Source organism: Cnephaeus nilssonii (assembly GCF_951640355.1).
Source record: "Cnephaeus nilssonii genome assembly, chromosome: 15".
NCBI classification, from domain to species: domain Eukaryota; kingdom Metazoa; phylum Chordata; class Mammalia; order Chiroptera; family Vespertilionidae; genus Cnephaeus; species Cnephaeus nilssonii.
Genome location: NC_137086.1, coordinates 22,524,985 through 22,552,324, shown reverse-complemented (window position 1 = coordinate 22,552,324; position 27,340 = coordinate 22,524,985). Strand labels below are relative to the sequence as shown.

At 38.7% G+C, this 27,340-nt stretch overlaps 1 protein-coding gene across 2 annotated transcripts in view; it reads left to right on the top strand.

Moving 5' to 3' along the window:
* Positions 1-27,340, top strand: part of THADA (THADA armadillo repeat containing) — a 295,937-nt gene that overhangs the window by 18,523 nt on the left and 250,074 nt on the right. The window contains exons 12-20 of one of the 2 annotated variants that reach the window (XM_079792262.1): positions 397-548; positions 1,443-1,598; positions 2,248-2,370; positions 7,479-7,602; positions 14,515-14,666; positions 19,240-19,453; positions 21,988-22,123; positions 22,630-22,763; positions 26,246-26,404. In XM_079792262.1, the coding sequence (XP_079648388.1) occupies positions 397-548; positions 1,443-1,598; positions 2,248-2,370; positions 7,479-7,602; positions 14,515-14,666; positions 19,240-19,453; positions 21,988-22,123; positions 22,630-22,763; positions 26,246-26,404 (1,350 nt within the window). Of the gene's footprint in view, positions 1-396; positions 549-1,442; positions 1,599-2,247; positions 2,371-7,478; positions 7,603-14,514; positions 14,667-19,239; positions 19,454-21,987; positions 22,124-22,626; positions 22,764-26,245; positions 26,405-27,340 lie in introns of both variants that reach the window. The other variant, XM_079792261.1, reaches the window with a different exon arrangement.

Below are 27,340 nucleotides of genomic sequence, written 5' to 3'. Positions count from 1 at the left end.
TTGGCTGAAAGTCATTCAGTTATTTTTACTGTTTTAAATATTTCTCCACCTGATTTTTCCCCCCTGATTCACTTCCTGATTTGTTTTCTATCTGTAAAGGTAAAAGTAAAAATATTAGCCAGAAATTATGATATTTTAAAGTTAACAATAAGAGGATTATATTATTTGGAATTGACACAAGAACTATTAAATCTTTTAAGTAATGATTATTTTATAATAGGAACTTTAACTCATGCTAGAATTGAGTTTAAATATGATTTTTGAAATATAATGTTAGTTATAAACATGAAAATTGTGGTAGTATTTATATAGCACAGTACTGGTCTTTGTTACTGCTTTTGAAACAAGAGGAGTAACGATGGCGTGAGGGTCAATTAGCATCTTTTCCATCTTTAGGGTCATCTAATAGTAGAGGGGCTCTGGGAGCTTTGATGGCATGTCTGCGAACAGCTAGAGCTCATGGACATCTTCAGTCTGCAACGGATGCCTGGAGGAAACTTGTGTCCAGTGCAAAAATAAAGCAGGGCTTAATTCATCAACATTGCCAAGTAAGTAAACAGAATAACTAGCACTTCATGCATATAGTAGATCCCTGGTTTTTTATTCATTTACCAATCCAATACAGAGTCCTCTAAGTTGTGCCCATCGCTGTTTTAAGGGGTTCATAAGGATGATGAGTAGAGAATGAAAAGTGATGACCTTGTACTCAGGCTTCTTGGAGTTTAGTTGAAGGAATAAGAAAACCTGCATGAAACAACTAGAGACTCTTAGAAAAAAATACAGATAAAAGAGTGCCTTTATGGGTAAGGATTTGGGAAACTCAGTAGAAGAGACTGATCAGAGCAGTGGTGGCTGATTAGGAAAGTGATGAATTTGATTAGAAGAGAAAGCATTGGAGCAGCCCACAGAATGACAACCAAGGACGGGAGGATGATTAAGGAAATTGTTTGGCAGGAGTGAAGTGTTTTGTCCATGTTATGGAAGCCTCCAATCCTAGGCTGAAGGCTTCAGTTTTCATTCAGTTGGTAACTAGGAGCCAGAGCCTTCAGCAAGTAAGTGAAATTAATGCAAACAGAGATGAGTGTGCAGAATGGGAGTAGGTGTACATGACTAATCTGAGAGTGGGGGAGGGGGTCCTGGGATAAAGTGGTCACTGAGGAAATAGAATAAAAAGAATGAAGTTGAACATTATTGTGGAATAAGAATCTTTCAGATTGTTTAATAAATATCCAATCTACACATTTGATAAAATAATTTTATAGGCAATAACCACAGGATCTTTGGGATTAGGAAACCTTTCTGAAGTACATATGGATAAAACTGAGGTTTACTGTGTTTTTTTTTTCCTTTGGTAGCCTATGTAAAAAATTAAACGTGTCAAGTGGTTTAGGCTTCACTTATTTCATTGAAAAATTAACATGTTATTGCTTGATGTGTTTTAGGTACGGATAGATACACTAGGCTTGCTTTGCGAAAGTAATCGAAGCACAGAAATTGTTTCCATAGAAGAAATGGAGTGGATTCAATTCTTTATCACATACAATCTTAACAGTCAGTCCCCAGGAGTGCGGCAACAGATTTGTTCTCTTCTTAAAAAGGTAGAATTTCTCATCAGAAAGTATAGGAAAGTGGTGAGCTTTGCTCTGGAAATCATTTCTCAAAAGAGCCCAGATTTTGAGAGAGTGTGAGAATAATGGTCATGGGCTTTAGGTACCATATCTCTTCATGACCCTTCCATAGAACAGTTTACATTTGGGATTAAAGTCCAGAGTGAAAAGTCTTTTCATTTTGGTATAATAAGTCAAACTGGAGCTCTTATTTTGAAAGGCAAAAAAAAGAAAAAAAAAGGAAAAAAAATCCTTTGATGAGTTTTTAGGGTATAAGTTATTTGGAGAAAACTTTTAAAGCACCTCATGAAATGGTCATTATTGAATAATTCAGCTTGAATTAATCATGCGATACTTTTTGGGGTAAAGAATTGGTAGAATATAGAAGTGAATATATCATCTTTAGGTTCTTGCTGACCTAAAGGAAATAGAACTGTGTTTTAAAGACTTGTATTCTGGTTGTTTTTGGTTTTAACAATGTAAATGCTAAAAGAGACACTGTGTAAATATTAAGAGTTTAAAAACCAGTACTTTCCTTGCCTGAAATTTTAGTTTAAAGAACTTAGAAAGTTTTTCCTTTGGCATTTAAAGTTAACATGGCTCACATATGCCTTATTTTTCTTTTTCTTTTTCTCAAAAGTTGTTTTGTAGGATACAGGAAAGTTCTCAGGTGCTTTATAAACTGGAGCAAAATAAATCCAAACATGAACCAGAGAATGAGTTAACCAAACAGCACCCTTCTGTTTCTTTACATCAGTATAAGGTAGGTGATATATTTCTAGACACATGCTTTCTTAAGAAACCCAGAACAATGATGAATATGTATTAAAGGGAAATAAATGGAAGTCTCTTGGTAAGTAGTATTTATGTGCTTTTTTATTCAAGCTGGGTTTTACATATTCCTACTGGTGCTTTCATAGTTCTCTTCAGGCCGCCTGAGTTGTAGAACCAGTGCTGGACTTCAGGTCTGTTAGAAAGCAACATTAATGAGCTAGCCTCAATCACTTACAGCTTATATGGGCCAGATGGATTAAATTCTGTAACAGAAAGGTAACTGCTGGCCCTGAACTCCTCCACTCCTCCCTAGGGCAGAAGACTGCTGAGTCTGGGCCTCCTCTCTTTATACTAACATGACATTCGGTGGCTTGGTGTTAGTGACTCCTGGCTCATGGTCCAGCTATGGAGGTTCTGTCTGTCCCATTTTGGAGTGAGCTTGAGGAGTAGGATTGACTTTTAGGATACGGTGTTAGTGGGTTGGATGGAACCCCAGGTACAACAGCCCAAATCTGGGCCAGGGCTCAGCTTGACAACCTTTAATTTCTGTCCATCAGAACAGAGTGAACTTTCCACCACTGGTTTCTTACTCCAAATCTAGCCTCTTAGAAGTAGATTCTTATTTTTTTTCTAAGACCCAGATAGAGGACAGAGTTCATCTATTTTATTTCATTTAGGGAAACAAGCATAGTAAATTGGTACATTGGAGCTATAACATAGTGAGTACCTACTCTAAACGTTACGGATGGGCCTTAGTTTTCAATTTTGTATTAAAAGGTACAAAATAATCTGAGGAAGAATATTCCTATACAAAGGCTGAAATCAGCTTCATCTTTGTAAAATCCCAATAATGAACATTGGAAAAGCACATAGGTTTAGTCCTAATTCTGCCATCGACTAGTTGGCTTACTTGGAGTCTATTCAACTGTAAGTGGGATTAGTAACCACTAGGAAAGTCACTCTAAAAAGCCTTGCTGGCAGTCATCAAAAGTGATCAGAGTATATATACTGAGCACTTGCTGTATGTGTGTAAGAGTTATTTTTTAGCCTTTCTGAGATTACTGCTAGATAATCTAAGATAACACATTTCTTTAGCTTCTTTTTGAAAGGGTAAAATGACATTTGTCTAAATTAGGTATTTAGAAACACAAAACCTATTTTATGGATTGACATTCTGATTTTTCATGTATGTACTTTTTTTTTAGTTTGTGTTTATGGATATATATTTTAAAAAAACTAGTCTTTAGATAGAGTATTAATCTACTATTCATTTATAATTAAAACTAGTTTAACTAGGATATTTTTAATAACTACCCTATTCCGTTGAAACTAATAAACTAATAAACTCTTACTTAGGGCCTGTAAGGGCCTAGAGGCTAAGTCCCCAGAGTTGTATGTCCTTGACCGAAAAAATGAATTCAGGGATCATGTCTAGAGTCAGTTGAGAGTAGAGCTGCTTATATCTGTTCAGTTACAAATATATGTCGTCAGGGCATAGTATTATACTAGATGCTTCAGAATCACAACTTTTCCTTATAATTTTTCTCTTGATCTTACACAGAAAAAAGTTATCCTTTTAATTAGAGGGGGAAGATTTTATCCTGGTTAAAGTATTTCCCACTTTGTTTTTTGTTTGAAAATTGCATTTTACTAAAAGTTTTTATTTTTTATCTTTGTATAAACAGAATGGTAGAGCAGGAGTCTAAAAAAAGGGCAGACAGAAGACAACAGAATAGTTGGATTTTTAAATGAATTATGTCATTATAGCTAAATTTATCAAGTATTATATTGATCAAATTTATCAGGTAACATGTATTGGATATTTCTTAGGTCATTTTAAAACTTAAAATGTATACATACTTTTGTTTCGTGTTGTCCAAAAGTTCCCTTAGGCTCTCCTCCTGCTTTTTAATTTTTTTTTTCTAGAAGCTGCTCTACTTGGGTATTTTTTCCTACATTGTCTTCTAGCTCACTGATGTGGTCCTCTGCTTCTTCTAGTCTACTCTTGATGCTTTCTGTTGAGTTCTTTACAGCAGTAATGTCATTTCTCATTTCTTCTTGGTTCTTCTTCATTTCCTCTTGGTTCTTACACATGTTGTCGAATTTGTCTTCCATTCTTTTCAGCCACCTTATGACCATTTCTCTGAATTCTTTCTCTGACAGGTTGCTTGCCTCCATTTCGTTTACTTCCTTTTCTGGTGATGCCTGCTTTTCTTTCATATGTGGGCTGTTTCTCTCTTCTCCGGGTGTCTGGTTATGTAGTTCTCTCTCTCCTGCGTTGATTTAAAGGCACAAAATACAACACAACCAGGTACAATGTACAAGGCACTGAACAGAAATGTATTCACGATATTAATAACCCCAAATAAAGGTGATCACCAGAGAAAGGTGAATTAGGATAGGAAAGAAAGAAGAAGAGAAAAAAAGAAAAAGAAAGGAGTGCAAAACTGAAATTGGGAAAAGGAAAAAAAAAAGTAAGAGAGAAAAGAAAGAGAATAAGAAAGAAGAGGGGAACAAACTATATATATGGGGAGAAAACTCCAATAGAACAGCCACTAATCCCAACAAATGCCAGCAACAAGTACCTGGAGATGAATGCAAACTACAAACAACAACTAATATCAAGCGAGGCGAGGGAAAACAGAAGCAAAAAACAAACAAAAACAAAGCAAACAGCCCTGACTGGTTTGGCTCAGTGGATAGAGCGTCAGCCTGCAGACTGAAGGGTCCCAGGTTCGATTCCGGTTAAGGGCATGTACCTTGGTTGTGGGCACATCCCCAACAGGGGGTGTGCAGGAGGCAGCTGATCGATGTTTCTCTCTCATTGATGTTTCTAACTCTCTATCCGTCTCTCTTCCTCTCTGTAAAAAATCAATAAAATATATTTTAAAAAAACCACAAAAAACAAACAAAGAAAAAAGAATAAGCAAAACAATCTCACAAGCATAAAAAATTGATATAATCAACAATCAGGCAAACAACAACAAAAGGACAGAGTAAAAAATTTTTTTGGATAGTGAAGAAAGAGAAGAGAGAAATGTGTATGGACTTGGAGCAGGGGATTGGAAATTGGATATATAAGTAGGGTGAAATTTTAACGGGGTAAAAAGAAGGAATAGGGAAAATCTAAAGCAGGAATAGGGTAAGAGAAACAGGACAACAAAAGGGGAAAAGTTAGGAAAAGAGTGATGGCATAAAGGTAAAGTTGAGATAGAGTAAAATGATGCTAAAGGAAAGATGAAAATAGAATGTAGAACACTAATCCCAAAGTAAAATAAAGAGAAAATAAAATGACACTTTTTTTTTTAAAAAAAAAGGTAAAATAGTAGTAGTAATAATACTGATTGAAAATAAAAATATAATTAAAAAGGTAAAATCAAGTGAGAAAAAAAAAATTAGTTTCTTAAGTAAAAGATGAAAAAATAAAAATGTGCAGTAATGAAGATCATTCACTTCCTCTACTGTTCTGTTTGGCACGCCTGTTTACTAGTCAGGACAGTATTGAAGTTCCCTGAGTTCCACTGCTCCTCAGTGTTGTAAGCCAATCCTGATTTTTAAGCAGGCAGTGCGTCTTAATTTCTTGTATTCCTTTATTTGTGTTTTCACAAGAGTCAATTTGTGATTCAACCACTGGGTGGCAGTGTTTCTGGATTGACCTCAGGGTCTATAGGTACTCTAGCCCAGTAATGGCGAACCTATGACACGCGTGTCAGCACTGACACGCGTAGCCATTTCTGATGACACGTGGCCGCTGAGGCGGCCGCATGCCGAGGATGAAACATTTGCTGCTCCTGAGGATGAAACATTTGCGAAATAATGTTTTTTCCTCAAAGTGACACACTACCCGAGTTATGCTCAGTTTTTTGGCGAAGTTTGACACACCAAGCTCAAAAGGTTGCCCATCACTGCTCTAGCCAGTGCTTAGATCCTGCTTTCCCTGTGGCACTCAATACCGGTTTGTGGGAGTGGGTTGCCCCAGAGCTGGTTCTCTGATGGTTATTCCCCGCTCTGATCCCCAGGCTCCAGAAAAACAACTTTCCCCTGCAGTCTCTTAGGGTGTCCCCAATTGGGTGATCCTGTGTATTGGGCTTAGTAATCAGAAGCAAGGATTTAAAGAGGAAAAAGAAAAAAAAAAAGAGCCAGCGTAAGTGTGCGAACTCCAAGGCTTTGTGCAAGTCTGTGCAGTCTTTTTTTTCCCCTTGGGTCTAAGCAGCCGGCACACTTTTAAAATTTTTAGGCTGTCCTTTTGCATCAGATCAAAATGGGTTGCTTTTTAGAGTTCCCTTTTGTTAGCAGCTCTGCGGACTCTCTTCCACATTCACGGATCGCGCCAGCCCCAACAGCCGCGGATTTTTCTAGGGGCAGACTTCCCCAGGTTCTCCAGCTCCCGTGTGCGCGTTTCTCTCTCCTGCCGGGACCAGAGACCTCACCTTATCCCAGGCGAAATCTGACCTTTCCGTGGTGGAGTGTAGAGCTCCTCTGAATCTGCGTGCTTGCGCCAGTTGGGGACCGGTGTTCTCGGGTTCGCAGCTGTTCGATAGGTGCCGTATTTGTAGATTCCCACTTTCCCCTTCAAGATGGCGCGGTCTCGCCTCTGATCTGGTCGCTCTGGGAGGGAACCCAGCAGCAGTGGGGGCTGCCCGGTCTGGGGAGCCCCATCCAGCAGTCCCCAACAGTCTCCTGGAGTATAGCTGTTCCTCAACTCACCAACAAACACTCCCCGTGCGACCACACACTCTCCCTTTGTTTTCTCACTCACACGCTATCTTGCAGTCTGTTTTTCTGTCGGCAGCCATCTTCTGTTCCTGTATACATACTTTTGATGCCTGAATGCATCACTAAAAATGTGTGTTTTTTTCCTGGTGTGAAACATCGGATTTGTACTTGTTGGCTCTACAAAGATGGAGTTCATTACAGTCATGATATAGCTCATGGTCAAGGGTGTCAATCAGAAGTGTTAAGGGAAGTGAATAACTAGTATTGTTTCTAAAAATATTTTTTCCTTAATTAAAAGAAAAAAAACCCATTCTTAAATATGGAACTTTGGATAACCTATTGTGAGTTAACTCAATTATACTTATTGTAATTTATTTTTAGAATTTCATGTCATCCATTTGCAACAGTCTTTTTGAAGCATTGTTTCCTGGCTCTTCCTACCCAACTAGATTTTCAGCTTTAACCATTTTAGGCTCAATAGCTGAAGTTTTTCCTGTCCCAGAAGGTAAGTTTTCAATAATGTTTGGGAAAGTATATTTTTTCTTGAAAAACACATTTTTCAACATTTTATTTTACTTGAAGCTTGAGTTTGTTGCCTTTTAAGGTTCTTATGAGAGGTTTTATTCTCACTATATAATTCTTATGTGGACATAATTAAATTTGGCAATAAGGCACATGAGGGACACTGTAGTTATTATTTGCCAAACCAAAACTACAGTTTTCATGAACTATTCTTATTATGTTCTCTTCGTGCCCCAATTTATATGTTGGTGTTCTAATCTAGTGCCCAATCTGTTCTTTAAGTTAAAAAAAATTTTTTTCTTATGTATTACAGTGAGTCTTTGTGGTTAAAATGTGGTTTCCCCCTACATGCTATCTGTTTATAAGTCTCAATCTGGTTTCAGAAAGACTATAGGATGATGTCATTTCCAGGCATCCTGATTTAATGATGCCCTTTGTTTCTCCTTCTGCGGGATACTCAGCTGAACACTGAACTTCCATTTGAGTTCTTTTATTTTTTTCCTTTTTGACAAGACATGGTTCTTTTTAAAAAAATATATATTTCTTTATTGATTTCAGAGAGGAAGGAAGAGGGAGAGAGAGATAGAAACATCATGATGAGAAAGAATCATTGATTGGCAGCCTCCTGCACGCCCCCCACTGGGGATCGAGCCCGCAATCCGGGCATGTGCCCTTGGCCAGAATCGAATCTGGGACCCTTCAGTCCGCAGGCCAATGTTCTATCCATGGAGCCAAACTGGCTAGGGCAAGACATGGTTCTTTTTATCTCTGTGCATGAGTTTTGTGTATGTTTTAATCTGTACTTCTGGTTTGTGCTCAGTCCTTCTTGATTGTGATCAAACAGAAAAATATCCTGCTCTGTTTCTTTTTTAAAGCAATGGCCAGAGGATCAGAGAACTTGACTATATCCTTGGATTTTTTTTTTTTTTAGTTTAAATATTTAGGCAAAGTATACTTTTTTAGCTGGGAGCAGAGTGATATTAATACAGGCTTGCTTCATTTGAAGAAAACCATTTTTCCCTACAAGTTTTTATTTGAAAAAAATTCAAGCCAATAGCAAAGGTTCAAGAATAGTTCCATGTACAACTGTGTACCCTCTACCTATATTTATCACTTATTTATAAGATGCCATCCTATATAATAAAAGCCTAATATGCTAAGTGTCTGGTCATCTGGTTGGCCGTTTAACCAATTGAAGTGTAATATGCTAATGTTATGCTAAGGCCGCTCAACTGCTCGCTATGATGTGCAATGACCACCAGGGGGCAGACAGTCGGCTGGTTGACCAGTCACTATGACGTGCACTGACCAGCAGGGGGCAGACACTCCAACTGGTAGGTTAGCTTGCTGCTGGGGTCTGGCCGATCGGGACTGAGCAAGATGGGCCGGACACACCCTGGAGCCCTCCCATGGTCCCTCTCCGGCTGGCCAACCTCCCACATCCCTCCACGGCCCGATTGTGCACCGGTGGGGTCCCTCGGCCTGGCCTGTACCCTCTTACAATCTGGGACCCTTCAGGGGATGTTGGAGAGCCATTTTCGCCCCGACGTCAGAATGACCAGTTGCTAGGACATGCACTGACCACCAGGGGGCAGACGCTCAATGCAGGAGCTGTACCCTGGTGGTCAGTGCGAGCACCGCTCAGCCAGAAGCCGGGCTCATGGCTGGAGAGCGCAGCAGCAGTGGCGGAGACAGGGAGCGGGCCTAAGCCGTCAGTTGGACATTCCCCGAGGGCTCCTGGAATGCAAGAGGGTGCAGGCTGGCTGCGGGACACCCCACCCCCTCCAGTGCACGAATTTCGTGCACCGGGCCTCTAGTAAATATATAAATGGGTTCTTGGAAACTGCTGCTTTAAGTGAAACAAGGTATAACGAAACCAATTTTACCACAGACTAATTGATATAAACAAGGGTTAAGTTTCTATAGCGTACTTTTGGCCACAAAAACATCACCAAACTTTTAAAAAAAAACCTGAAACACTTCTAATATTAAGCATTGAAATAAATGTGAGATTACATCTACATTTAAGAAAGACTAATAAAAAAAAGTAAGGTAATTATTTTCTAACCCATTTATTCCAGTCAGGGTCTCAGGTGGCCTGAGCCCACTCTGGCAGCTCAGGGCACAAGGGACAGGATGCCCTTACATTGCAGAGCACACTCACACACATACACACCCACACTTACTCAGACTGGGACAATTTAGACACATCTGTTACCGAACATGCACATTTTTGGGATGTGGGAGGAAACTGGGCTACCCGTAGAAAACCCATGCAGACATGGGGACAGCTTGCAGATTCCACACAGAAAGTGGCCTTTGCCGGGAATTAAATCCGCCCCTATGTCAATGTTATTAAGAAAGGATGTTGAACAAAATGACATTATTCACGAATTTGCCATATTTGCTTTATCTCTCTTATTAATTTTCTAACTATAACACAATGCTCAAGTTTAGGAAATTTAATGTTGATATAATGCTGTTATCTAACATACAACCCATATTAAAAATTTGCCAGTTGTCCCAATAAGTGGCCTTTTTTAGAAAAAAAATTTTTTGCCTGTAATCCAGGAACTAGTTCAAGATCATACATTGCGTTTCGTTATTATATCTCTTTTAGCCTCCTTTAATATGGAAAGCGTCTTATTTTGTGACATTAACATTTTGGAGGAATGTATCTCAGTCTTGTTGTTTCCTCATGATTTCACTCAGATTTTGCATTTTTGGTACGAATATCTCATAGGTGATGTGATGTTTTTCTCAGGGCATCATAGCAGGAGGTACATAATGTTGGCTTGTTCCATTATTCATGATGGTAAATTTGATCACCTGATGAGAGTAGGTGTGGGAGGCCGAAAAATGATCTCCAAAAGGTATCCACATCACATCCTTAGAACCCATGAATGTGAACTTACTTGGAAAAAGATTCTTTGCAGATGTGATGAAGTTAAGGATCTTAAAATGACATAACCTTGGATTATCTGGATGGGCCTAACTGCCATCACAAGTGTTGTTATAAGAGAGAGGCAAAGGGAGATCCGACACAGAGAGGAGTCAGTGTGACAGTAGAGATTGGAGAGCTATGGCTACAAGCCATGGAATCCTGGCAGCCACCGGAAGCTGAAAAAGACCGGCACCACTTCTCCCTTTGAGCCTCCACAGTGAGCGTGGCCCTTACAACACCTGGATTTTGTACTTCTAGCTTCCAGGACTGTGAGAGAATAGATTTCTGTGGTTTTAAGCTACCAAGTTTGTGGTAATTTGTTACAACAGCCTCAGAAAACGTATATAGAGGCATCCATCAGTTAAGAGAATTTCAATGGTACTACAACTGAACTTAGAAAATGAAGTTTTACCTACAAGTGATTGCTTATCTAGTTAACAAAAAGTTTTCTGTATAGTTGCACCTAGGTGTAGGGGAAGTAACACTGGGCTGAATTATGCTGGTAATTTTTCAGTTGAGAGAGTAGTTTAACATTTGTAAATGTACTTTAAAAATGAAAAACCTAAGTCATATTCCTAATGAATGAGTCACATATAATTGGGCAGTGACTGACATCACAGTATTTCTGTTAATTAAACAATGTGAGGGTAATGCAAATGGTTCAAGCCACACTATTCCCCTTAACTTTAAAGGATATGACCATGAAATATTGGATGGGAAATGTAAATTTATTTTTCATCTTTATCACAAGAACTTTAACCTTTTGCACTCTGATGTCGAGATTAAAATTACTCTTTGAATGTATCAATAATTTGAAATATAAAAAAATCCAAATAAATAAGTTTCTATGAAAAGAAACTCCAGTTTTTTATTCTACTGCCGCGCTTTGTAAAATCTGGGGTATTTAAAAAATTAAATCCCGAGTAGAATAAAGGAATCGAGAAAAAAAGCAAGCGAGTGCAAAGGGTTAATGTGGGTTTCTATATTATTTTATAGAAGGTCTGTGATTTGGGATTAGTCAAATGGTTTCTTCCTTTCCTCAAGTATGTCCTAGTTCAAGAAGAATAAGCACATGCTTACTCAATAAAATATCACAGTATTTATGGTGAAAAACTTGATTCCATAATTAAAGGTGTTGGTTCAGTAAATATTTATTTAGTTATTATATGTCATGCAGCCATGGATACGCAGTGTACAAAACAAAGTGCTTCCCATTTTTGAGCTTAGATTTTAGTCAAGGGAGTCTCACAGTAAATTACCAAGTAATAGGATTTCAGATGGGGATAAGTACTATGAAAAAATATTTCAGGACGAGAAGGGGAGGATGGGCAGTGCTAGCCGTTTCATACAGAGAAGGCTTCATATTTGACTAGAGCCTTTAAACAACCAGTGGGTGAAGAAGAAATCACAAGGAAAATTAGAAAATACTTTGAGAGGAATAAAAACAAAAGCACAACGTACCAAAACATATGGGCTGAAGCAAAAGCAGAGCTCATAGAGAGATTTATAGCTATACATGCCTACATTTAAAAAGAAAAAAATCTCAAATCAATAAACTCTACCTCAAGGAATTAGAAAAAGAAGAGCAAACCTTACAGGAAGCTAGCAGAAGGAAGGAAATAATAAAGATTAGAATGGAGATAAATGAAATGGAGTATATAAAAACTACAGAGACTCAACAAAACCAAAAGTTGGGGTTGTTGGTTTTTTAAAAGATCAACAAAATGGACAAAGTTTTGACTATACTAGGAAAAAAAAGAAAGAAGGTGTAAATAACTAAAATCAGAAATGAAAGTAAGGATGTTTCCACTGACCTTTCAGAAATAAAAAGGACTGTAAGACAATGCTATGAACAATTGTATTTCCAATAAATTAAATGACCTAGACGAAATGGACATATTCCTAGAAACATAAAATTATTGACTCAAGAAAAAAATAGAAAAGTTGAGCAGACCTATAGCAAGTAAAGAGAGAGTAATACAAAGCCTCTCAACAAAGCCTAGCAGTGGCTTCACTGGTGAATTCTCCCAAACGGTTAAAGAAAGAGTAACACCAATCCTTCTCAAATGCTTCCAAAAAATTGGAGAGGAGTGAACATCTGCTAACTCATTCTATGAGGCTAATATCACCCTGATACCAAAGCCAGACAGATTCCACAAGAAAACTGGGCCAGTCTCCTTTATGAGTATAGATGCAAAAATTCTTAGCAAAGTACTAGCAAACCAAATCTAACTGTTTTAAAAGTGTTATATACCATGACTAAGTAACTGGAATTTAATCCCAGGAATGTAAGGGTGGTTCAACATAAAAAAATAGTCAATGTAATATACCACATTAGAACAAAGGAAATGCACACACACATGATACTCTCAATTAATGTAGAAAAAGTATTGACAAAATTCAATACCCTTTTATGATAAACACCCAGCAAACTGGGACTAGAAGGGAACTTTCTAGGTATGATAAAGAACATTCATGAAAAACCCACAGCCAACACCATATCATACTCACTGGTAAAGACAAAGCCTTTCTCCTATGATCAGGCACCAGACAAAAATGCTCACTTTCACCACTGCCATTCCCCATTGTAGTGAAAGTTTTAGCCAGAACAATCAGGCAAGAGAAAGGGAAAAGAGGTATCTGAATTTGAAAAGAAGAAGCAAATTTGAGCAGAAGTGTGAATGAAGTGACAAAAACTTAATTTTCTTGCTCTGGTTGTTTCACAGAGTTATATTAACTTGTGAGTTAAGATTAAATTAAAAGCAGAGATATTGAACAGCATTCCTCAAATTAAGTAAGCATAGGAATGTTTTCAGTTATTAGCAGGGGTTGATTTGTTAAATGCTGTTAAATATTCCTCACATTCTGCTATGAAACCCATTATTTGCCATAGTTGTTCCATCTTGATCTTAGAGTTCAATGAATTCAGTGACTGCCATCATTCTTTTGTGATAGTTTTCCTGTTCATTTCTTGGTTGGCTAACATTAGCCTTTCTTTGGGAAGAGTTGGGGAAACGTAGTTCTTAATTTTTTGCACATTGAAGAATATTTATATTGCTGTTATACTTAATACTGGAATTAGGATTTTGATATACAGGTTTTTGTCACGCCTTCTTTCACTGAGAATTTTTTAAGCATTGCTTTACTGTCTTCTAGCACTACATGTTGCTCTGGTGAAGAGTGCAGCCAGACTAAGTTTTCCACTTTGTGGCTGAATTTAGCTTTTTTTTGCCTGAATGGCCAAAAGATTTCTTCTTTATCTTTGATGCCCAGTAATTCTATTAGGCTGTGTCATATTAATTATTCAGTGTCAGTTCAACTAAGACATGGTAGGACTTTGGCTCCTAGGTCAAGAAGTTTTATGAAGGTTTTTTTTTAAAGATGTAATTCTTTATTGGTTTTTATTTATTCAAAATATAACTTAGTTGTCTGTTATATAATATGTAGCCTTTTGAAAGAGAATGAAGTGGTTTTAAACAAAATTTTTTTTAAAAAATATATTTTTATTGATTTTTCACAGAGAGGAAGGGAGAGGGATAGAGAGCTAGAAACATCGATGAGAGAGAAACATCGACCAGCTGCCTCCTGCACATCCCCTACCGGGGATGTGCCCGCAACCAATGTACATGCCCTTGACTGGAATCGAACCTGGGACCTTTCAGTCCGCAGGCTGACGCTCTATCCACTGAGTCAAACCGGTTTTGGCTTAAACAAATTTTTAAAAAATTTTACTTCCTATTAGAAAACTGTAATACTATTATTTTAGCATTTTATGAAATAAATTAATGGAAAAATTATTCTTTTGTGCTATTATGGGTAAAGTATGAAGTGTGAATTTTTGTATGAATTTTCTATAAATTTGTCCAAATAACTTGAAAATGTTGACTTTTTTTTTCTTTTAATTGACTTTTAAATGTTTGTTTGTTTATTTTTTTGTGTATTTTTTTTTAGGTCAAGTCCAAACGGTGTATCAGCTGAGTCATGATATTGATGTTGGTCGTTTCCAAACACTAATGGAATGTTTTACCAGCACTTTTGAAACAGTGAAACTTTTAGCATTTGATCTTCTGATGAAGTTACCAAAAACAGTTATACAATTTCAGGTATTTGGACTTTTCCTATGTAAATGTGTATGCATGAAAACTTTATGTTTAAAGCAAGCATGTCACACTCGTGGCCAGCAGGTTTAAACGAGGCATGCGGCCTGCCAGCCGTGAGTTTGACATGCTTGGTTTAAAGCAACAGTTAAACAGTCAGTGGGTTGTCCAGGCTCTTTGCATCTGCCTTCTTATATCTTCTGGCTGTTTCAGTTATCATTAATACATCTACTGTTGTAGGGTGATGAGGTGGGGATCCATGGTTGGGGAGGAGGAAGTATTGTCAAGGAAAATAAAGTCCAAATCAGTGAGCTTTTTTTTTTTTGTTTTGATATAAAAGGAGGTGTAGGAGGCAGTAGGTTTTATTGTTTACGAGATTATTGGTAGATTTCAGTTAACTGTGGTCTCTCCAGTTTCCTTGGACATGTTTGATCAAAACACATCACTTACAGTAACTGGAGTAAAAATTTTTGAGATAATCTCCCTGCTTAGTAGACTGGGAAGCTGAGTGTTAAGTGAGGTAGAAAATACGTTTCTGATATTCCAGCAAGCAATAACTAAACTGAGACTGAAACTCAGAGTACTTGAGGTTAACAACCAGTTCTCTCCCTGGGAGGTCGACTCCATCCCCAGCCCCCACTCTCTTCCTCACACTTTGCACTTCCCACCTTGGGGTGGAAACCAAAGATAGGCTTGGAAATGAGGTCACAGCATGGGGATGGGTCTGTAGGGGCTCCCTAGCTCAGGGTTCTGCTTTGCCCTTTAGGCTTATTCTAGGGCTGTGAGCTCACCAGCAGCTGTGGGGTCACTGGCTTTAGAGCTTCGTTATGGCTTTCTGTTAGAGCTGTATGAAGGCCAAGGTCACCTGCAGGGGCTGCAGCTGGAGCCGAAGGCTATATTTAGGGCATGGCAGCTTGTAGATGCAGTGGATTCTGTTGGAGCACATGTTACAAGGTGTCTGTCCCATGGCTTCTAGGTGGCACTGCAAGATCTCAGGGTATCTTTTCTAACTTGAATCCATGTTGGAGTTGCTCTCCAGTGTTCACCTATCCCTGTGGTCTTTCAGGTGCTCTGGTGAGCAGAAGCTTCTTTGGTGCTTCAGCTTCTTACTTTTGTACCATACAGAGATCTTAAAGAGGATACTTTCTCTCATTCCACTTTCTTTCTCCTCTCCCACACTCCTTATTTTTCTTTGCTCCTTATTTTTCTTTCATCACACTAGACTTGTAATATACATTTATATTCATATTTATAAAACTACTAGAGGCCTGGCCTGTGGGGATCAGGCTGAAACCAGCTCTTCAACATCCCCCGAGGGGTCCCAGATTGCCAGAGGGTGCAGGCCAGGCTGAGGGACCCCATCGGTGCATGATTGGGGCTGGGGAGGGATCAGGGGAGGGCTCCAGGCATGTCCACCTGTCTCGCCCAGTCCCAATCAGCTGGACCCCGGAAACAAGCTAACCTACCGGTTGGAACATCTGCCCCCTGGTGGTCAGTGTGCGTCATAGAGACTGGTCGAACAGTCGAACAAATGTTCGGACACTTAGCATATTAGGCTTTTATTATATAGGATACCTCATTCCTGGCAAATATTTTGAGAGTATCTGGAGTGGGGAAGGTACATTATTGCATCTATATGAAAGACTTGGTCCTTACGTGAATTATGAAGGGTCCTTAGGGGGCCTCTGTATCTCTAATTTGATAAACGTGTGCTTGGTCTTTAGATACTACTGCAGAATTCAGAAAACTAGTAGTTCATGTGGCTTGCTGTAGGATTTGGGTGGTTCTAATATCTGGTCTGGTTTGCATATTGGTAAAGTGATCTTAGGAAGAGGTAGTCAAGATATTAAAATATTAATTACACTAGAGGCCCAGTGCATGAAATTCATGCACGGGGTGGGGGTGAGGGGGAATCCCCTCAGCCCAGCCTGCACCCTCTCTAATCCGGGACCCCTCGAGGGATGTTCAACTGCCTCTCGCAATCCAGGACCACTGGTTCATAACCGCTCGCCTGCCTGCCTGCCTGATCGCCCATAACCCCTCTGCCTGCCTGCCTGATTGCCCCTAACCACCTCTGCCTGCCTGCCTGATCGTCCCTAACCCCTCTGCCTGCCTGCCTGATTGCCCCTAACCACCTCTGCCTGCCTGCCTGATCGCCCCTAACTGCTCCCCAAACTGCTTCCCAGCTGGCCTGATCACCCCTAATTGCCTCTGCCTCGCACGGCACCCGGGACCCAAGATTCCCTCCTCCAGCTGGTTGCAGGCAACCAGGACCCAGGCTTCCCTCCCTCTGGCTGGCCTCAGGCACCCAGGACCACAGGGCGGGCGGCTTGTCCCTCTCCTGGGCTGCCCAGGACCGCGGGGTGGGCGGCTTGTCCCTCTCCCAGGCCGCAGGTACAGGCACAGCCACTGGCGCCCGGGACCATGAGGTGGGTGGCTTATCCCTCTCCCAGGCCGCAGGTGCAGCTACTAGCACCTAGGACCGTGGAGACCGTGGGGCAGGCAGCTTGTCCCTCTCCCAGGCCACAGCCTGGCTGGTCCCCATTCCTCTCTCATGAGCTCATTTGTTCCTGGCTGTTCCCCATTCCTCTCTCACGAGTTCATTTGTGCCTGGCTGGTCCCCATTCCTCTCTCCCCAGTGTTGAATGTCTGAGCCATTATGGTGTGAAGATGTGAGGGCGTGGTGACTATTTGCATATTAGCTCTTTATTATATAGGATATTTCTAAAGTCTTTCTTTGGATATGCTTTATATTAATATCTAATTTTTAATATAGTTAACTTTAAAACATTCTTGAATGCTAATCTAAGCTCTCTAAGGACTTTTATCTATCCTATCTAATAAAGAGGGAATATGCAAATTGACCATCACAACATCACAAATATGGCGGCGCCCATAGCCACAAGATGGCGGCGCCCAGTCCCCTCAGCTCCGCCTGGGGGTGGGGAGGGCGGGCGTGGCAGGCACACCGTGCGGCCAGACCCACCCTTAGCCCTTCAGCCACCCAGGGCCGGCCCGAGGTGCAGGCAAGCCTCAGATGGCGGCTGCCCAGCCGCCCAGGGCTGCCCGAGGCTCAGGTAATCAGGGCCGGCTGAAGCTTGTGCTGCCAGCATTGGCAGCAGCAGAGGTGTGATGGCGGCGTCACCTTTCCTTTATTGCTGGTTGCCTCCCACCCCTGAGAGCTTCCGGGCCGTGAGAGGGGGCAGGCCGGGCTGAGGGACCCCCCGTCCAGTGCATGAAGGGGGCCTCTAGTATATGTATATATGTGTGTGTATGTACAGACACACACATATATAGTAGAGCTACATATCCAAGGTCTTCCTTCATATCATATTTTGATTGACCTCAGATGGTAGAACAAAGATATTTTATATTCCAAAGGCTATCAAAGGCTATATATTGTGTTCTTACTAATTGGTTAGTTAAGGAATTCAGAGACTTACTGTCAGTTACAAAAAATGGCTTTATATGCTTAATTGGTCCTTTCAAATAGTGGCTTTTGGCCACTATCTTTAAGTTTTTTAGGTCATAAAAAATTAAACGTATCAAAAGGCAAAGAATTTAATGGAAATAAACTGATATTTGAATTAGTACATTTGACATCAGTAATTATGAGTACATATAATGAAATTCAAAATTAAGTTTATAATGATTTTTTCCCTATATCAGACAGTTATGGAATAATCCTAGTCAAATCAATATTACGAGCAGTGAATCCCTGAGTTCCAGCATGGTGAACATGCACCATGTCAACCCTGGAGTTGGGACTAGGACCACATCTCTTGTCCTCAACTCTCTGCCTTTCCATGCTTTGTTCTGTTTTTTTGTTTGTTTGTTTGTTTGTGTGTTTTTTTGTTTGTTTTTTTTTAGGATGAGCTATGTGAGTGGATTTGTATGTGAGATATAGGTGTGGGAGATCTGACGCAGAATTTCGGAGGCTTGTCTGATTATTTTCCATGCATATACATAGATCCTTGCCAGAAACAGGCTGGTGGCTTTACATTTTTGTATGGATTTGTAGTTTCCTCCTTCGAACTAGCTCTATGAGAAGGGGGGAGGAAGAAGGCAGGGTATGCTGCACAGGTAAAACACACCTGGATACAAAAGAACTCTGCTCCATCTAGAAATAACGGAAATGATCTGGCTGTAGTCATAGCGGAATTGTATAGGAAAACATAAACTTTTGCTAAAAAGGAAGTACTTTTAAAAAAAGTTGTATCAATTTTGAATTTCCCAACTGATATTATTTTCGAGACCCTGATCACTAGAACTGATTAATAATAATCGTTAATTACTGTGATAAAAACTCTAACCTATATTTAGGGAGAAGGGAAGTTGATATTCTTATTGAGTTATGTGGCAGGCCCTGTTTTTAAATATGTACCGTATTTTCCGGCGTATAAGATGACTTTTTAACCCAGGAAAATCTCAAAAGTCGGGTCTTATACGCCGGAAAATACGGTATTTGGGTTTTAAGCAATCTGATATACATTGTCAGAGATTTTTCTAACCTACGTATTATTCCTTCAAATTAAAGAAATGTTTTATTGACAGTTACTGAATCTGTGCTTTATTCTAGAATTCAGAGAAACTGCAAGGCTTATTCCAGGCAGCACTGGCGCTCAGCACCAGCACCAAACCATATGACTGTGTAACAGCTTCCTACCTGCTGAACTTCTTAATTGGTCAGAATGCCCTGCCATCATCTCTGTCAGCCTACTTAAAAGCTCAGCAGGCTGCATGTGAAAATGGAGATAAGTCTGCTGCTGTGGTAGAAAGGAACACATTGATGGGTTTGTATTGAGTAAATGACCTTTTGCTCTTATTTATCAAAACCAATATCTTACTCGTTCACTACTCATTTGGTGAGAATATTTAATGGTTAAACATTTCTTTGTGGTTTATTTTATTTAAGAGTTTACCAGCATAGTAGTTTACTAGCATATAAAAATACCACGAGTTTCTTCTATGCACAGTTTACTTAGCTCTAACATTTGTTTTTAAACAGATGTTCATGTTAAATAAGTAGATATACCAATATACATTAGTAAAGCTATTATGAAACTCTCTACTAAAAATGTACTTTTTTTTTTTTTGCAGAAATTTTACCATGCTTATATCCAGATCATCTTTGTTATTTCTATATAGAACAGAGAGTTCCTTTGCTTGTCAGGGTTTATGTTTTAACTGCCTGTCTTGCACCTGCTTTTATTCTTTCCATATAGCTAGTTCTAAAATCCAGGGCCTGAGTTGGTTTAGATATAGTGCTTTTCAACAAATATTTGTTTGGGATTTATGTACTTAATTTTAGGCTAATAAATCTTCATTTTGGAATTGTATTGGAAATAAGGACAAATAGGGATTTTTTTTTTTAAAAAAAAGAGAGGTCAGATAGAGAGAGTTGAAAATTATTTTCTCTGACATTTTTAACCTTTATGAAATATTTCAAATATTCAAAGAATATGTAAATATATACAGGATTTAAATAGTAATAATTAAAAAAATTTAACAAGTTTTTTTCCCTAGCTACTTGATAACACCCAGCTTAAATACACCAGCAGCCACACCTTTGAAGGCTCTCCTTTATCCTAGTTCTTTCTCCCCACCATATAATAACTGTTCTGTTTTATATTAATTTTTCATCGTGTTTTTACCAAGGTTTTACCACCTGTATATATATCATTAAACAATTTATTATTTACTTTTACATGATTTTGAATTTTATATAAATACTGCATATTATATACATTTACTAAAGTTTATTAATGCATTCTCTTGTTGATGGACTTCTCTTTTTTAAATAAATAATGCCGATGTGAACATTCTGAATAGGCAAAAAAAGACAAATATGAAAAATAAGCACATGAGAAAATGTTCAACATCATTAACCATTAGGAAAATGCAAATCAAAATCACAGTGAGGAAGCACTTCATATCCCGTAGGATGACTGTAATACAAGTGTTGATGAGGATGTGGAGAAAGTGGATCCGTCATAAATGCTGCTGGGAATATAAAATGGTGCAGCCACTTTGGAAAACAGTCTGTAGGTTCTTCAAAAGATTAAATACAGAGTGACCATATGACTCCACAGTTGCAATTTTTGGCATTGTCTTAGTCAGCTGAGGCTGCTATAAGAAGGTACATAGACTGTATGCCTTAAACAACAGACATTTATTTTTCCCAATTCTGGAGGCTGGGAATTTCAAGATTAAGGTGCTGGAAGCTTCCATTCCTAGGGGGTACCTTCTTCGTGGCTTGCAGACAGGAGCCTTCTTGCTTTGTGCCCACGTGGAGGGGAGAGAGCAGGTTTTCTTCATCTTCTTAAAAGGACACTGATCCTACCAGGGAGGCCCCCCTCATCACCTCATCGAAATCTAATTACTTCCTAAAGGCCCACCTCCAAATACCACCACGTTGGGGGGTAGGGCTTCAACATGAAATTTTTTTTGGTGGGTGGGGGGGATACAAACATTCAGTTCATAATGGATGCATACTTAAGAGAAATGAAAACTATGTCTAAAAAACTCATACACACAATGTTCATAGCAGCACTATTCATAATAGCTTAAAAGTGAAAACAACCCAAATGTCTACAAATTGATAAAAGGATAAACAAAATGTGGTATATCCATGCAATGGACTATTTATTATTCATTTGTAAGAAAATGAAATCTTGATACATGGATGAACTTTGAAAACATTATGCTAAGTGAAAGAAGTCACATATTGTATGATTCCATTTATATGATATGTCCAGAATAGGCAAATCTAAAGAGACAGAAAATAGATCCTTGGTTGCCTAGGGCTGGGGAAGATGAGAGGTGCAGGGAGGGGAGTGACTGGTAATGGGTGAGGGGTTTTTGATGGGGAAGGATGAAAATGTTATAAAATTGATTGTGGTGATGGTTTTTCATATCTGTGAATAAACTAAAAAACTGATTTGTACACTTTAAATGTATATATGGTATATGATTTATATCACAATAAAGCTATTATTTTTTTTAAAAAATCTGCTGTCCAAACAGCACATGGCACCTGGGCGGGCCTAGGGTCTAATACCCCAGGTAGAGGATTCTAGGAGGAATGATTCAGAGTGAATGATGTAAATGGATCCAGGAAATCAGGGAAAGACACTCGGTTCTACTGTAATTAGAAATGGATAACAGGGTGGCTACCCTGAAAGATCCTTTTTTAAATTCAAAACCTCTCCTATAAAGATCAGTTGAGTTGGGTGTTTTCATGGGAACTGTTTTGCTATTCACAAATTTATATGTCTTCTTAAATTTGCGTTACTTTGTGTGTTTTTTGTTTGTTTGATTTTTCTAGTTATCAAATGCTTGTTGGAAAATCTCGAGGAAGAAGTATGTCAGGCTGAAAATTCTCTGCTTCAGGCAGCAGCTTCATTTCCAATGTATGGGCGAGTTCACTGTATAACAAGGGCTTTGCAGAAATTACCTCTAAAGTAAGTGTATTCACAGTTCTCTCCTGAACACTCATTTCTGGGCTTCAAACTCTTATAGGAATATGTCCTGGGAAAGGAATGTATGGCCTTACAGATAATTAAAAATGTACATATATACACACTTTTTTTTTGTTTTTTATTTTAATTTTTTAAAGTGTATTTTTATTGATTTCATAGAGGAAGGGAGAGGGAGAGAGAGATAGAAACATCAGTGATGAGAGAGAATCATTGATTGGCTGCCTCCTGCACACCCCCTACTGGGATCAAGCCTGCAACCCTGGCATGTGCCCTTGACTAGAATCGAACCTGGGGCCCTTCAGTCCGCAGGCTGATGCTCTATCCAGTGAGCCAAACCAGCTAGGGCCACATTTTTATTTCTTAAATATTTCATAGAATGCACAATTTTGAAACCCAAATTCTTTCAACTCCTTTTATCTATTAATTTCTATTTATAGAATCTGATTTTTGCTTTAGTATAAATTTCCCTAACCGCCTTGTTGCAGCAGCCTGCAGTTGGTGAGTGAATGGAGACGTGTGGTGCAGAAGCTCCTTCTGATGTCCTACAGGCTTTCTGCTGTGGTGGCTCCCATCATTCAGAGCTCATCCCCAGAAGGCCTCATCCCAATGGACACTGATTCAGGTCAGCAAACAAAGAAAGCTCAAATTCATGTTTCTCTTTCCTTTTAAATTTTTTTCCTAATCATTTATTTGGAGAGTTGTACATGGTAAATAAGGGAGAAAATAATTATTATTAATGATATTTCTGCCTTTTTACTAATATTTTTAAGTGTTACAAAATAACCTAAATAAATAAATGATAACCAGGTGATGAGTAAGGCGCTTCCTCCCCTGGGGTAAATTGAGTTTTCTATTATTGTCATTTCAGAGCACAATCTACTCGGTAATTGCTGGGACTGGGAGAGCGGGCAGTATACATTAGAGAGGTGGCAATTGATGGGTTCAATCAGAGAAGGCAACTTTTTAGGAATCTGAAATGGGCAAAGACCACTTAATTTAAAAAAAAAAAAAAAAAGAGATACTCAAAATGCCCCCAGTTGATAGGAACTTTCATCTGTCTTTTCCCTCCCAACCCCTGTGTCTTTGCAAATGGCTCTACCAAAAGTCTATTTATGCAAGTTAGGTGCCTAGGGCTGCTTGACATCTTGTGCGTTTATATTTAGCCTGTCTCTACATTCTTTCAGTGTTCCCTTAAATATCTTTCAAATCTCTTTTCTTTTTATCTGCATCTTCTTACGTTACTCCAGGCTTTTATCATCCCCTGTTTGTACTAGGGGCCTCTGAACTGGTTTCCCCACATCTACTCTTATCTCCTTCTTGCTACAATGAAAGTAATCTTTTCTAATCATATAATTCATCATGTCACACGTAATCTTTACTTGACCCTTGTGCCCTGCCCCACCCTAGCCCCCTTATTTAAAATACTTTAGTGATTTAAGACAGGTCATGTAATAGTTTGGCTCCTGTAACTTTGCCAGCCTTGTCTCTTCCCACTCTCTACTTCTCATAGAGTGCTTCTTCATGGAGTTGTTATAATTTAATAGGGATCTGTCTGTTTTTTCCCCTTGTGTTTAGCATATTGCCTAGTAGAAATAGGTACACAATAAGTATTTGTTATAATGAATAAATCAATGAATTAATAATTCCTGAAAGAATGGAAACTAAACTCAGTGCCTGGGATGTCCTAGGTTATCCTATATAATAAAGGGCTAATAAGCAAATTGACCGAATGGTGGAATGACCAGTTGCTATGACATGCACTAACCACCAGGGTGCAGATGCTTAATGCAGGAGCTACCCCCTGGTGGTCAGTGAGCTCCCACAGGGGGAGCGCCGCTCAGCCAGAAGCCGGGCTCATGGCTGGCGAGTGCAGTGGTGGTGGCGGGAGCCTTTCCTGCCTCCACAGCAGTGCTAAGGATGTCCGACAGCTGGCTTAGGCCCGCCCCCCGCGGGCTCCCGGGGGCTCTCGGACTGCAAGAGGGTACAGGCCAGGCTGAGGGACCGCCCCCCCTCCCCCCGCAAGTGCACGAATTTCATGTACCGGGCCTCTAGTATATAATAATATTCCTGTACTACAAGGGTCAGAAGGGATTGGTTGTTAACACCTAGAAAATCATGAAGTGAATTTACATTTGGTCTCTTAAAATATTAAGTTTGAATGCATTTTAGAGTACAACTGTGAGCCTTGTATTAAAAACACACTGAATATATCATAAACATACCACAGCATACAAGGTAATACCTTGGGCTGATACTTTAACCTGGATGTGTGTGTTTGCATAGGAAATGTTAGATTTTGTTCTTTACTAAAAATGAGTTGGAAAATTGGTGATGGTTCATGACACTAAGACATAGTTATTTATTTATTTTAGCTGATAGTCTAAATACAGAAATTTGATGCCTTAACTTTCCTACTTAGTACATAGGAATAAAGAACACCCCATATGATAACTAATATTTGAATCAGGCAAGTACCAGTATAGAGACAGGCAAAAGTAGGTTTACAGTAGTTTGTATGGAAGATAATAAAAGGATAAATAATAATACAAGAATAAGCTTTGTTTTGGTACCCACAAGTGTAAACCTACCTTTGCCCCACCCTGTATATTCTGGATGAGAAATCTTGAGTATTTGTCACCTATTGTAGGTAGGGCCTGGAAAGTATGCTGAAATTATAGTTATTGACATTTAAAAATATCTGTGGATCTCAAAAATTTGTCTGTGGTGCACTGATCTTTTCTTAATTTTGACTTTTTTTCCCCTCTGGTTTTCTCCACTCCCCCCCTCTCCCCCTGCTCCCCGCCACACACATTATTTGCCATGCATTCTGAATTCCTTGAAATGAATCTCCCCAGAAAGCCAATAAAATTGAATAGCAGGGTTCTTAAAATTTTTACTCTGATAATCCCTCTTTTTTCTTAGTCTTTTCATGGTTTCTTTTGGTCCAGTTGTTACTTTTTCATGGTTGTCAAAATGAGTTTGTTTTTGGCAAAATCTCACAGAAACGACAAGAGAACATAAGATGTTGGTTGAATCATGATGATAGTAGTTTGGGTCTTTGTATTTCCCATAATATCTAAAGTGTATATAATAGGTATACAGTAAATACCTGTTCTTTGATTTGCTCTTTGATTTCAGATGATTACCTGTTATTTCTTTAAAACCCTGACCGGGCTACCTCTTTATTACCTAGTCATCAGTTTATTCCTTCAGCTCATGTTACTGAACCTCTGCCATGAGCTAATTTCTGTTCCAGGCACTGGCCACTCAGCAGTGAACAAAGTTTTGCATTCATGGAGCTTACATTTCCTGATCCAGTGAGTGCTTAGGGAATAAAAATGAAGTTTAATATAATACTAGGACTGTAAATCATACTTAGGAAGCAGTATTTTACATAATGCATTTAAAGTCAAATCTGAAGTCTTTATGATATTCCTGGGCTATAAAAGATTGTTTTTGTTGGTGGTGGGGTTTCTTTATGTCTTTTAAACTTCCTACTTTTAAACTTTGATAACTTGTGTTGTAGATAGGGAAAACAGTCTCTTAAAAATAAAATTTATAAAAGTTTATTGCTTTTCTTTCATATGATTGAGCACCATATTGAGATTCTTAGACAATACCAAGAAAAGCGATGTGAATGGAATGGCAGCCTTTGTCCTATGGACAGTTTCTGTTGTTGTTGTGTGTGTGTGTGTGTGTGTGTGTGTGTGTGTGTGCTTTTTCAACCTATTTACTATATTTGCCATATTTTAAAAGTACACTCAGGCCCAGCGGTGTGGTTCAGTGGTTGAGCCTTGACCTATGAACCAGGAGGTCATGAACCATTCTTGGTCAGAGCATATGCCCTGGTTGTGGGCTCAATCCCCAGCAGAGATGTGCAGGAGGCAGCCAATTGATGCCTCTATACAACATATTAAAAGTACACTCGGTGTCATTGAGACCTTATATAAATAAATTTCACATAATTCATCCTGTGAGTCCCTTCTAATAGAGTTCATTATCAAGTATTGAAAATTACAGTATTTTTTAGGGCAAATACTTCCAAAGAAAATCAGCATGTGGTGTTGAACTGCGGTTTTAGGTACTGTCATCTCTCTCCCTCAGAGTCAGCAAGCCGCTTACAGATGATTCTGAATGAGATTCAGCCACGAGATACTAATGATTATTTCAATCAAGCCAAAATATTGAAAGAACATGATAGCTTTGACTTGGAGGACTTGAATGCCAATGTACCAAATATTGATACTTCTGCAGAAATCAAAGGTAGCTTATATAAAAATCAGTATTGTAATCAATGTTTGTTTCAAAGAAAAAAATGTACAAAGTTCTCTTTTTATATAGTAAATCAGAGGCTACAAATATGTACAGAACATTTTTAGAAAATGAAGTCTTTTTTTAGCTTATAAATGATTTATTTGGGGAATGAGTTTATAAAACTTTTACCAGAAAATGGTGTGCCTTAGAGCAATATATAAGTTGCTACAACAGAGAGCCTTTGAGTGCTAAAACCTGTCCTGACAGCCAGGTGATGTAAGAGCAGTGAAGCACTGGGAATTCGGGTTTGGGCAGCAATCGGCTTCTTCCACTATGGTTCCTTGTCTGTTGTGAGTCCTTATAGTCAAGCAGCCTTTTAAAGGAAACAAATCTTATTATTCAATAAAATGTGAGCTGCTCTGTTGTACCAAGCTTCCAGAATTATAGTTCTTACTGCTTATTTTCTCATAAGTTGTTATTTTATAATTTTCTATAATGCTACAAAAAATAATCAGAAGCAATATTATCTTAGTGATTTATTACACATTTCTGCATTCTCCACTAGATGGGGCTATTGTCTTACAAAAATTTCTGTATTTTTTCTTAATTACACAAAATAACATAAATATTTGCTTATTATATTAATTTCAAACAATACAGAGGTAAATATGATTTAAAACAAATTAAAGTACTCCTTCATCCCTAATCCCACTTCTTCCCTTTGAGTATATATCCTTTTAGACATGTTCTATGTATTTATGTATGTGTACATTTATCCTCTTAGTTTAGTGGGCTTTTAAAAACACAAGTGGGATAACATTGTAAATATTGTTCGTTTACTTACCTTTTAAATTTAATAATTTGTCTTTGACTTTTTCTTAATGTGAGTACTAAAATATTTCTAAAACTAGGAAAAGAGAGTAAGGATAATTATAGTTTATTTGC